At 29.9% G+C, this 11,695-nt stretch overlaps 3 protein-coding genes across 4 annotated transcripts in view; 2 read left to right on the top strand and 1 right to left on the bottom strand.

Moving 5' to 3' along the window:
- The first annotated feature begins 3 nt into the window (after window positions 1-3).
- On the top strand, window positions 4-1,578 carry LOC114939041 (protein KTI12 homolog). The gene is made up of 6 exons (XM_029313265.2): window positions 4-119; window positions 193-436; window positions 522-783; window positions 867-1,005; window positions 1,084-1,146; window positions 1,359-1,578. The coding sequence occupies exons 2-6, from the start codon at window positions 265-267 to the stop codon at window positions 1,554-1,556; spliced, it is 834 nt and encodes a 277-aa protein (XP_029169098.2). The 5' UTR covers window positions 4-119; window positions 193-264; the 3' UTR covers window positions 1,557-1,578.
- The window catches only part of LOC114939036 (protein-L-histidine N-pros-methyltransferase CARNMT1), a 43,089-nt gene continuing 31,742 nt past the window's right edge, over window positions 349-11,695 (bottom strand). Inside the window, exons 2-11 of one of the 2 annotated variants that reach the window (XM_085483639.1) lie at window positions 9,666-9,864; window positions 9,330-9,433; window positions 6,247-6,390; window positions 4,587-4,900; window positions 4,005-4,212; window positions 3,628-3,785; window positions 3,226-3,366; window positions 2,885-3,047; window positions 2,363-2,596; window positions 349-2,292 (exon numbers count right to left, since the gene is read on the bottom strand). In XM_085483639.1, the coding sequence (XP_085339765.1) occupies window positions 2,131-2,292; window positions 2,363-2,596; window positions 2,885-3,047; window positions 3,226-3,366; window positions 3,628-3,785; window positions 4,005-4,212; window positions 4,587-4,702 (1,182 nt within the window). In that variant the 5' untranslated portion in view covers window positions 4,703-4,900; window positions 6,247-6,390; window positions 9,330-9,433; window positions 9,666-9,864 and the 3' untranslated portion in view covers window positions 349-2,130. Of the gene's footprint in view, window positions 2,293-2,362; window positions 2,597-2,884; window positions 3,048-3,225; window positions 3,367-3,627; window positions 3,786-4,004; window positions 4,213-4,586; window positions 5,190-6,246; window positions 6,391-9,329; window positions 9,434-9,665; window positions 9,865-11,695 lie in introns of those variants that run through there. The other variant, XM_085483640.1, reaches the window with a different exon arrangement.
- Window positions 9,589-11,695, top strand: part of LOC146722878 (uncharacterized) — a 44,059-nt gene continuing 41,952 nt past the window's right edge. The window contains exon 1 of the mRNA XM_085483642.1: window positions 9,589-9,854. Coding sequence (XP_085339768.1) covers window positions 9,852-9,854 — 3 coding nt within the window. The 5' untranslated portion in view covers window positions 9,589-9,851. The remainder of the gene's footprint in view (window positions 9,855-11,695) is intronic.

Genomic DNA, 11,695 nt, shown 5'->3' with positions numbered 1-11,695 from the left:
GGTAGAACTTTTTAAGCCACGGATAAAATTATTATTGAAGATGGCCAACCATGGGGTTTCAATTTAGAGACCCTTTGTAAACAAAATTATAATTATTTAAAAAACAATAATTATTAAAGGTTAGTCGATTATAATACATTTTCTTCACTTGAAATTTATACATTTTATACAATTTTATTTATCTTCTTGCAGAAAGTTAGAGAATGTAAAAGACTGAACCTCCTTTTATTTGGATCAGATATATTTAATTGTTGTTATACCAAAATGCCGCTGATAATAATTACTGGTGTTCCGTGCAGCGGTAAAACAACGAGGAGTCTTGAATTGCAGAAATATTTTGAGGACAGACTAAAGAGCAGTGGACAAAATGTAGAAGTAATTAGCGAATACGATACGATAATCAAGGCAGGCTACGATAAAAATGTATTTTACGCAGGTAAATAGAGATGGAATTAATGGAATAAAATTTGATATAAACTTCACAAATATTCAGTCTGAATAATACATACATTGTATTTCAGATTCTAAGAAAGAAAAAGCTGTTAGAAGCGCAATCAAATCAGACATTCAACGGAGACTCAACACACGAGATCTACTGATATTTGATGGTAGTAATTACATTAAAGGGTATCGATACGAGCTTTACTGTATGACGAAATTGTATAAGACTCCTAAATGTACGATACATTGTGATATACCAGTAGAATGTGCTTGGTTGTGGAATGATAAACGAGTCGAGTCGGATCGATATAACAGAGAAATTTTTGACTCACTCATAGTAAGGTAATTACACAATAATAATAATAATAATAATGTTGTAGAAATATCTCTCTTTAGGTAAATGTTTAAATATTGTTCATCAATAGGTATGAAACACCAGATAGTAAAAACCGATGGGATCATCCACTCTTTGCACTTACACCAGAGGATGAATTAATGTGCGATGAAATTTATAAATCGCTTTATGAAGCCAAATCACCAAAACCAAATCAAAGTACCCAATGTGTTAGTATCTTTTTTTTTTTCTTAATCTTCTTAAAGTTTCTTTTTTCCAATATTTTATGTAAACATTTATATTTTCAGCCACCATTAGCGTCTACGAATTATCTGTATGAATTAGATACAATAACAAAAGATGTAATAGATGTAAGTGATTCCATATAGTTATTTAGTTATATCAATGGCAAAAAGAATTCATTAATATATATTTGAATATGTAATGCATAATAGTAATTTTTCTTGCTTTCTTTTCTTATTTTTAAAACATTTATGTTCATTATCACAATAGAAGATTTATAAAGTAACTATGAAGGTAGACTCTAATAATAAATATGTATTTTTCTTTTTTCATCACAAAGGCAATATTATCGGCGCAACAACTGGGAATAAATAACGATATAAAGATACCAGGTTCCAGTGTGACTGTACAAAGCACGGGCACACCTGCTCAATTAATGAGATTACGGAGACAGTTTTTAATTTACAGTAAAATGCAGCAAAGTGGAATTGATCAGATTACTGCATTATTTGTACAATATCTCAATAAAAATTTATAAATAAAGCAAGAAAACTACTATATATATTTGTTTCATTTTCTTATTTTTATATATCATTATTTTATATATATATATATATACATATATATATATATATATATTTATATACACACACAAGTAATAACGTTGCCTGCGCGCACGCGTACAATGTACAATTTTCTCGTATATATATAATAATATATATATATATGAGAATTACTGGTTTTTAAATATTCTTAAACCTTTGTCCAAAGTATATACTTATGATTTCAATCATGGTACAATAAACAAAAAGTATAGATTAGATATCTCTGTTTAGAGTTATGGTACTGATAAATTTCGTAAAATAATATCTATTGCTTTTTTCTAACAATATTGAAATACTGTAGGCAATCTAACATAGTATCATTGTAAACAGGTATGAAATGAGTCTTGAATAAATTGACAAAAAGAAATTGACAATAAAAAAAAAGAAGGAAAAATAAGTCTTATGTATTATGCAGTCGCAAAACTACTTCATAGTAATATGAAAAGACGATGCACTTAAATAATAATTTTTTAGTGTTTTCTTTACAAGTAAAATAATCCGCTTTATTCAGTTTTCTTGTTCTTGCATACCATTAGTTGAAGTGCCGTTGCGATTTGTGCTGTCAGATTTATAAGGTTTTCGACATACAAAGTACACACTATTGTATTCGCACTGTAACATGCTATTGATGTTCTGAGCATAACGAGTTTTTATCTGTGTCTTTTCCTTCTAAAAAAAAGTACATGTTGCTTTCGTGAATATTCTTAAAATGAATAAAAATAAATAAATAAAACTTTACCTCTAATTGAAAGCCAAATCCCAGAATAACGTCACGAATGGAATCGTAACTCGGTTCGATCGATTCTTCATTCGGTAAATCGCTAAAGTGATACAGCAACGGTCCGAGATTTATCCAAATTCCGCCTGGTTTCAGAATTTTATAAATTGTTTCGATAAATTGCACAACGTTATTGGCACAGTCTATGAAGAAACATGTTGCGACACAATCCCAATGATTGTCTTCTGTGTAAACCTAGAATAAATTGTGTGTATCAATTTTATTAAATAATTTTATTATTAGACTTTGGATTATATGCAAATTGCATATTTGTTACTTTTTGCATATTCTATAAGAACATTAATAATATGAACCAATCATGTTTTTAACTAATTAATGTTAATTAATTAAAAACACAATTTGTTCACATTATTAATGCCCTTGTAGAATATGCAAAAAGTAACAAATATGTAATTTGCATATAATCCGAATTCTACTTATTATTATTAGTTACATTTACACATATGTTTTATATTTATTTACCTCTAGAAAATCACCCGCAGTCATAGAGAATTGTGCGGTTCCAGGAAGATCGCTTGGGCTTACGTCAGGGAAGGAAACTGCTTGCGTTTGATGTTCTGGTTTTAAGTTGTTTGTATATTGATGTACCCATGGATGTACTTGATACATGTTTACATCTCTACATCTATTTTAAAAAAGGCAATTATGACAAATTGAAACAAGCAATATTATTATATAAGAATATATGCATAATAATATAATATATGTATAAATTATACAATATATATATACATATATATATATATATATATATATATATATATATATATATATAATATTTATAATTATATATTATTACTTACTTATTTAATACGAAGTTTGATGCAAACAACATAAACAAGGAAAATTCATTTCCTTGACAAGTATATCCGCGTCTCGCAATTTCAAAGGCAAGTCGACCCAGTCCTGCACCAGGTACTAAGACATGCACTTCCGAAGGCGTACTAAAAATTGAGATGTATTATTTAATATTTGTCTCAATTACAGTGTTGCAATTTTACAAGGGAAATTTCCATAACATCTTTTAAAGATTTTAAGCGAAATTAAAATTTTCTCACATTGCAACAATTTTCTTAAATACTTTTGATGAAAGAATAATAGCTTAAAATCTCTGAAACATTTTGTAAGTTTCCTTTGTTTTTTTGTTCTCTATTTTTTTGTATATTAATAGTAACTGCTTACACAATAATTATAGATTATCATACCAATGTTCTAATGGGAATTGATACAATACTTCATCTATGATTGGTTGATAGCACGCTTTTCGTTCCTCAGAACCTTCCACACTCCAATCCCGAACCAACTGCCTAATTGTAGCTTGAACTTTCTCTTGATCTGCCATAACAGAACGCGGATTAAGTATCTGCAATCATAAATCTATATATAGTTCAATACTAATGTAAAAATATGACATTACTCATAAATTTAAATAACATAGATATATAACTAATAACTCTAATATTTCAAAACATGTGGATACAAATATTAATAAAATATTTAATTAAAAATTTTTTTGAATAATTAGTCTGGTGAGTTTATGCTGAGTATATAATGAATAAATTAAATATTAAATGTCTCTTACACTATCCACTTGGGCAGTAGATGGGCATACATTTTCAAATATATGTGCTACATCCTTTATTATTAGTTTAATAATTTGATCATTACTTTCAATGCATCGTTTTACTTCCTGTAAGTGTTCCTTATACTTTGACAGAAGTTTCTGATGATGCGATGGTAGACCAAGAAAGTAAGACTCAGTTTTTCTTACCCGCAGTAGAGAATGTGTTCTGTGTAGAGAAAAATAGAGAGATTATAAATGAGTATACATATAAAAACACTCTGCAAATTAATTATTGTATTGAAATTAGACCAATACGCAATTCGGCAAATATTATTTATAGTGTTCTAGATCTTAACTGAGAACGATTTCTATGAATAATAATAGCTTGCAGATTAAAATTCTTGTAATAAATAATTAGTAACGCAATGTTTCTCCTGAATGGTCCATTGAAATCGAGATAATTTCGATAAAAAACGACAAGCTTTTACTCAATTTAATCAAACCGGTCGTCGTCAGTGTTCAATTGAGAGAAGGCAAGGAAGTTAATAGAGAAAAGATAAGGGGATCGGCATCGACCTATTTCTCTCATCGGACACTCACTTGTAATATCTGAACGCGGAGACAATTCTTTGAAAATGCTTCCGTTCCTCTTCGTCCTCGTAATTATTATGCATTTTTCTCGGATGCGGACTCACTGTCGTGTCCATCGCTTCCATCTTTATGTTGCTTTATGTTCCTCTGCTTTATGTATAGTACGCGCGTGGGTCTTGTTTTGTAATGAATCTCTCTCTCTCTTTTTCTCTCTCGCTCTTCCGCGCGCGTTTTACAGAATATTACAGATCGTTCTCACGGCGGTACTCGCTATTATTTACACTTTCTATACTTGAAGCATAAAGGAACATATGTTTCTCGAACTGAAAGGAAAGAAAGACGAGAAAAGAAGCATGCGCAACCAATTTAATCGGTAGAAAAAGTCTGTTTCATTTCTAGTCTCTTTTATATTTGCTCCATTTATAATGAATTAAATGTCAATTCTCAAATCATGCGAGCGAATGTCAGGGGTTGAGAGAGGGATGGCGAGAAGTGAGGGAGAAAGGATGTTGGGAAAATTGAGAGGGGAGTGGCTGAGAAAGAAAGAGAAGGAGAAAGAGTACAAGGAAAAATGAGGGAAAGAAGGAAAGAGAGTGAGAAAGGAACGTTGTACTGATTGGCTACTTTCACGAGAAGTTTTTTAAAGCTTTAAAAATTCCCTATCCGACAGCCAATCGATACATTCGACAGACTTGTCACGTGACGCGGAGAGAACAAAAATCCCTAAACTTATATGTCACCAAAAAGTACATTAACGCCCTCTCGTGATGAAGTTTGAAGTACCATGAAACAAAAATAGTCTTGCAATTTGATTAATCTATGATCAATAAATTATCGAACAGCGAATATCGAATATAATATAATTTAATATATTATATAATATATACATATATGTAATATATATATATATATATATATATATATATATATATATATATATCTATATTGAATAATATATTATATGTATAATATAATATAATATAATATAATAATATATTATATTATATATAAAATATAATATATATATTATTCAATATCTTTGAAAATAATAAGATTTTACTTAAAGTTAATAAATGTGCGATAACATATAATTCAAATCAAGATCAAAATCTTTTTTAAAACCATTTGCAAAAAGTGAGATTATAATAACAAATTTATTAATATATTAAAAAGAAAATAATAATAAAGTAATTATTTTTAAATTTACACACATACACATTTTTGTTAAAAATTTAATCTTGCAATATCTTCAAATCTTATTATTTCAAAATATCATCACCGAGCAAACACAGTATATAAATGTTATATACTCAAGCATGTTACATGTAACGTATATGTTAGTTGTAATTTCCCACTCATAGATGTAACATTTTTAATATTACATATATTACATTGTAATTATATTGTCATTATATCCCAAGATAGCACTGACTTATCAATACATCAATGTGCTATTTGATATTTAATTACAATATAACTACAATGTAATATATGTTATATTAAAATGTTACATCTATGAGTGGGAAATTACAACTAACATGGATGTTACATGTAACATACACGTTATATTACCTGTTGTATTCCGTTTTATTATAGCAATATTATTAACAATTATATATCGGTGTTTGCTGGGCATGTACGTATTTGTGAATTAATATAATGTACATACATTCATATATCCAATATTTAGCGCAGAGATAGTTATTTCATTTCGAGTTTTATTCGCTTTGCATAATTCCACAGAGTCCAATATCATATATACTTCAATCGAGATATTTGTCCATCTCTATTGGGAATTCTTCAAACGGCGGTTCTGTAAAATATATTTTATGAAAAAGAGAAAAAGAAAAAATATTAGAATGTATTTTAACATAAATTTATATATTCATTAAAATAGGAGAAAGAAAAAAAAGTTGTGCATACATAAATTCAATGAAAACATCATATATATTGATTAAGTTTATGTATTATTTATTATAATAATAAAAATTTTCATTGAAAAATTAATTACTGCTATACTTATAAAAACCCACAGCTTATTAATACATTGATTCCATTAAAGAGAGTACAAAATATTATGATTGATTGAAAATCAAATAGTTTATTTTAAATTTTGAAACAAACATGAGTAATATTTTCCACATATTAATATTAATTTTAGCAATTAATAAAACTTACGTTTGGATTGTATGTAATAAGTATTATATAAGTGTTAAGACATTTAATAGAAATTTTCTAAATAAATAATAAATGGCATATATTTTTTGCTGAATTTCTTGATAATTATAAATATATATTATAAATGCCATTTATTGTCACAGTGAAATAAATTGAGATAATTACATTTTGCTCACACGGACGTGGATATGCTCTTATAAGTATAATATCTCTTAATACTTAGAATAATAATTTAGACATTATTCACGATACGTTCCACATTAATTTCAACTGAAATGATAGCTTCTCTACTTGTGCTTTAATCTACGCACCTACTTCCTAGAAACCGCGAGTTTCTAATTACTCTTCATAATAATGTCAGATTTAATTATCGGAGATGTACATGATAAAGATTTTACATGATATAATTTGAAAAAAATCTATCATTTTTCGTTTATTAATTCAATTATAGAACGTGGAAATATCTGTAAAAAGATGAAACTTTTTAGATTATTGTCATTATTTAATTTCTCATTATCTACTTTGTCTCAACATTATTTAAATTTTATGATACTGTCAATAATAATATGTGACTAGCAATTTTAATTAGTAAAAATTATATATTTTGTAAATATTCGCGGTATAATTAGCAAAAGAATACTAATTGCTTATTATCCCTCTGGTTAATCTCATTAAATGAAATATTTATACAGAATCAATAATTCTGCTTGTGATGACATTGCTAATAAAGTAAAATGACAACACACTTTTATAAAGAATATTAATTATGCTTTTGTGCTTAATTGTCTTGTTTGTACAAGACTTTTTCTAGCGAGATGGTAGGATTTGTATTTAATTTTTGTTCAACGACGCGAAAATTTATGTTTTATGTGCTGGACGCAGGGGTATTATAAGTTATATTATATAAGAGAAAAAGTATCTCTCGGAATGTATCACATTTCTCTGGAGATTAGTTTTTACCGCGTGTAAAAGTAGAATCTTAATCGATAAAAATAAGAGACATTTACGAAATATATAGTAATACTCTCTGTTTCAAATTAAAATCGAATAGTTTAAAATCAAATGATTAAAAAAATTATGTTTTATCACATTTGAATATATTTCTAAAATTATGAGAAAATGATAAGTCTAAAATTGCACAAATACATATAGATTAGTTTTCACTGCGTGTAAAAGTAAAGATTAGTCTTTACCGCGTGTAAAAGTAGAATCTATTAATCGATAAAAAGAGAATTACGAAATATAGTAATATTCTGTTTCAAATTAAAATCGAACAGATTAAAATCAAATAATTAAAAAAAATTTTCTCTTCTTTATTTAAATATTTCTAAAATTACGAGAATTATAAGTCTGAAACTGCACAAATACATATAGATTAGTTTTTACTGCATGTAAAAGTGGAGATTATATAGCTTTACTGCGTGTAAAAGTAGAATCTTAATCAATAAAAAGAGACATTTACGAAATATAGTAATACTCTGTTTCAAATTAAAATCGAATAGATTAAAATCAAATAATTTAAAAAATTTCTTTTTCATCACATTTGAATATATTCCTAAAATTATGAGAAAATTATAAGTCTGAAACTGCACAAATACATATATTATGAAATAGCAATGGAAAATGAAATAATGATTATTAAAGGCAATATTTTACCCTCGCAAAGGTAGAGAAAAACTAGAGTGAATATAAATGATAATCCTTAACAGTCGCCAGTAATAAATATGAAAATCTCTCCTCCAATTTTAAAGTCGACCAGACTGGCAATAATTTATTTAAAAAATTAGTTAAATTACAACGTTTCGGCTGTCATTGCAGCCCTTTTCAAGTAATCAGATTAATACAATAAATCAAATTTACAGCAAACCCCCGACAAAATTAACCATTGTTTTGTTGAACAATGTATAACTGACAGAAGTGAGCACGAAAAAATAGATGTTGACTGTTAGCAGAAAACTTAGTCACTGACAAGTTGAGTGACTAAGTTTTCTGCTAACAGTCAACATCTATTTTTTCGTGCTCACTTCTGTCAGTTATACATTGTTCAACAAAACAATGGTTAATTTTGTCGGGGGTTTGCTGTAAATTTGATTTATTGTATTAATCTGATTACTTGAAAAGGGCTGCAATGACAGCCGAAACGTTGTAATTTAACTAATTTTTTAAATAAATTATTGCCAGTCTGGTCGACTTTAAAATTGGAGGAGAGATTTTCATAGAGTGAATATGTTTGTGCGCGGACGAGTCTGACAGCCTGACTCATCATTGATCGCTACTACTTAAAAGCCTGCGTAAGTCTGTGCAATGACTACTTGTCACAGAAGATACGTGTCCCTTTCTCTCCTTATCAAGTATTTTTCTCCAAGCCATAACTTTTAAGGTGCAATACACTTGACGCATTCAATAATTAATTTCCATGGTAAAATAAAAAAATAAAGCTTTCAATTATCTATATGTATTTCTGCGAAAACGAACACGGATGACACAGTTTGAGTTTCCCAGTAGAAATCATCATATTATTGAAACCGCATCGACTTTCAGACATGTTGAAGTATATCAATAATCAAATGTCACCTTTCTGATCCTTCCGGAAACGTTTTCGCGAGCAAGAGATATCCCTCTTTTCTGGTTGACAGCAACCCAAGTTGGCAGCTTAACGAATGCAATCCTGGTATATCCTGTAGGAGAAATTGCAGTGAATTTCCAACGGCGGCATATATACATATATGCCGACATATAACGTCGGCGGAGGCGTCGCGTCGGTCGTCCTCGGACGTCTTCGGGCGTCGCGTCGACGTTCCGTCGAGGCGTAGCGGACAGTCGGTGTCCGGACGTCGCGACGCGCGTACCGCATCGGCGTCAAAGAGCGCGCGCGTCCGCTTCCGGGGGAGTAGAGGGTGATCTCCTTACCTTGCGATCTCTCGGCAAGCAGGTGGAAAAATCGTCTCTTCGACCCTGGTGTAAACTCCCGCGAAGGCGATTCCCCGTTTCCGCGTGAACCAGACCTCCCGCCAGATTGGAGAACCTCCGTTGAAAAAGAGCGCACTGCGGAAATATGCGTGACGGATCTCACGGTTGCTTACACGGTTGACACTGATGGTCTGTATATCTGAAAGAATTTGTTTTTGTCATCTCGATGATCGGTGATTCTATAGCAAAAGGTGCAAAGGGAGTTTAAAGGGCCACCATTGGACGGTTTTCGCGAGAACTAGGGTTGAGAGGGATGAATATAGACGATCCTGATGTTTCGTCGTTGTTCGAGTAAAGATCCTTTATTATTTTATATATATTCAATCTTTTACGATAGAAATTTAATATAGAAACACGGAAAATAATTAGCTTTGTTTAAATATGTTGTAGTAATAACGATAATGATTTGAAAAATACACGTTTAATATAGTTTTATACATACAGTATAAAAATTAAAAAAAATACCGACGTCCTAAAAATAATAGAGAAAATAAAATAAGAAGACAGTTTGCAACGATATAATAATGAGTTTGTAATTATTCAAGTAAGTTTAAATAATCCTTCGTCTTTTTGTGATGATAAAAAGATCAGGAATTCCTTGATAAATCTCTTCTCGAAAGTGTGAAAATGGAAATGGATAGTGCGATTATTCGGGAGGATGAAAAAGTCACGATATTATTTATGTATAACAAGTGGGAAAGAATGAGAAATCTTTGGTTCTCTATTCATACATTATTACAAGTTTATATCCGATTCAGGATAGAATATGGAGGCAATTCTCTTTACACGGAAATGTAAAAGTCGGGGTGAATAGTAGTGCATGAGATAGGGAGTGGCAATCTCTGGATTATTCAAGTGGCACTTTTGTTTTTATGTATATGTAGCTGAAAATACTGTGGTGAAAGTTCAATGAGAGAGGGTACGAGTGATCGCGATGCAGGGTGAAGAAGGTAAAAGCGCCTGACGCGCAGCTTCCAGAGAAGGCACAGAATGGGAAATAGGTCTTGCCGCATTATCGCGCTCTGCTAGAAGAAAGTTTGTCCTTTATATTTTTCGCGCTGCACAGATCCGTGCAACGGTGCAAAATCTTCCGAGGCGCGTAAGAAAATTTCGTTGCTCAGCCGAATAGCAGAGGTTCTATGAAGTTTTCTCCAGTGCTTCTGATATTAGTGGCATAATTAATTCAAGATCATAATTTTGAAAAGTGGCGCATATTTCTCTCCCTCTTGTTAGGCAAATAACGTAGATCAAATATTGAGCATCTAGGAAAAATTATGAGATTTTTATACTTATAGGAACTATTAGAAAACGTGTCGGGTAGCCGATTAATATCGATCGAATTTTTTTCGGACAAGTTCGTAAAATCCTCATTTTTATTCTACTTCTCACGTTCATATCTGTCTATATAATTTTAATTACACACATAAAATTGACAAATAAATACCACATAAATTTTGATATTATTCGATTTTTTATCGGTTCTAATATCATAAGTATTACATTTTCTCCGCATAAAATGATTATATAAGATCCATAAAAGTCAATAATAATTTTATGAGATGCAATATTACTTAAGATATTAAAACCGATAAAGAAATAAAATACCGTCAAAACTTGTGATGTATATATATTGTTTTCAAATTTTCTATATATAAAATGGTTACGTCCTTAATTAAATAATTATTAACAAAAACTACTATTATAAATTTAAGACGAAACAAATGATGGAACGAAGAAAGTGACATAAAAAAGATTTATGTGAACACAATTTATCCTATAGCAAAGTGTAATACGGACAGTCATAATACGCATATGTGATTATACATTGCTATAGACATCATGGCTATATAATTATAGTGATCAATAACACGTATGTATTATGTAAGCATCTGTCTCGCTCTATAACTTGCTTATCACTAGTAATGTGAATAACAGCCATATAAATTTGGTACAATTGTTTCGGTTAGAAG

The sequence above is a fragment of the Nylanderia fulva genome, unplaced genomic scaffold (assembly GCF_048542155.1).
Source record: "Nylanderia fulva isolate GAGA-0341 unplaced genomic scaffold, ASM4854215v1 Scaffold26, whole genome shotgun sequence".
In the NCBI taxonomy this organism is placed as follows: domain Eukaryota; kingdom Metazoa; phylum Arthropoda; class Insecta; order Hymenoptera; family Formicidae; genus Nylanderia; species Nylanderia fulva.
The sequence above is the reverse complement of the archived record's forward strand: the minus strand, read 5'-3'. Positions and strand labels throughout refer to the sequence as shown.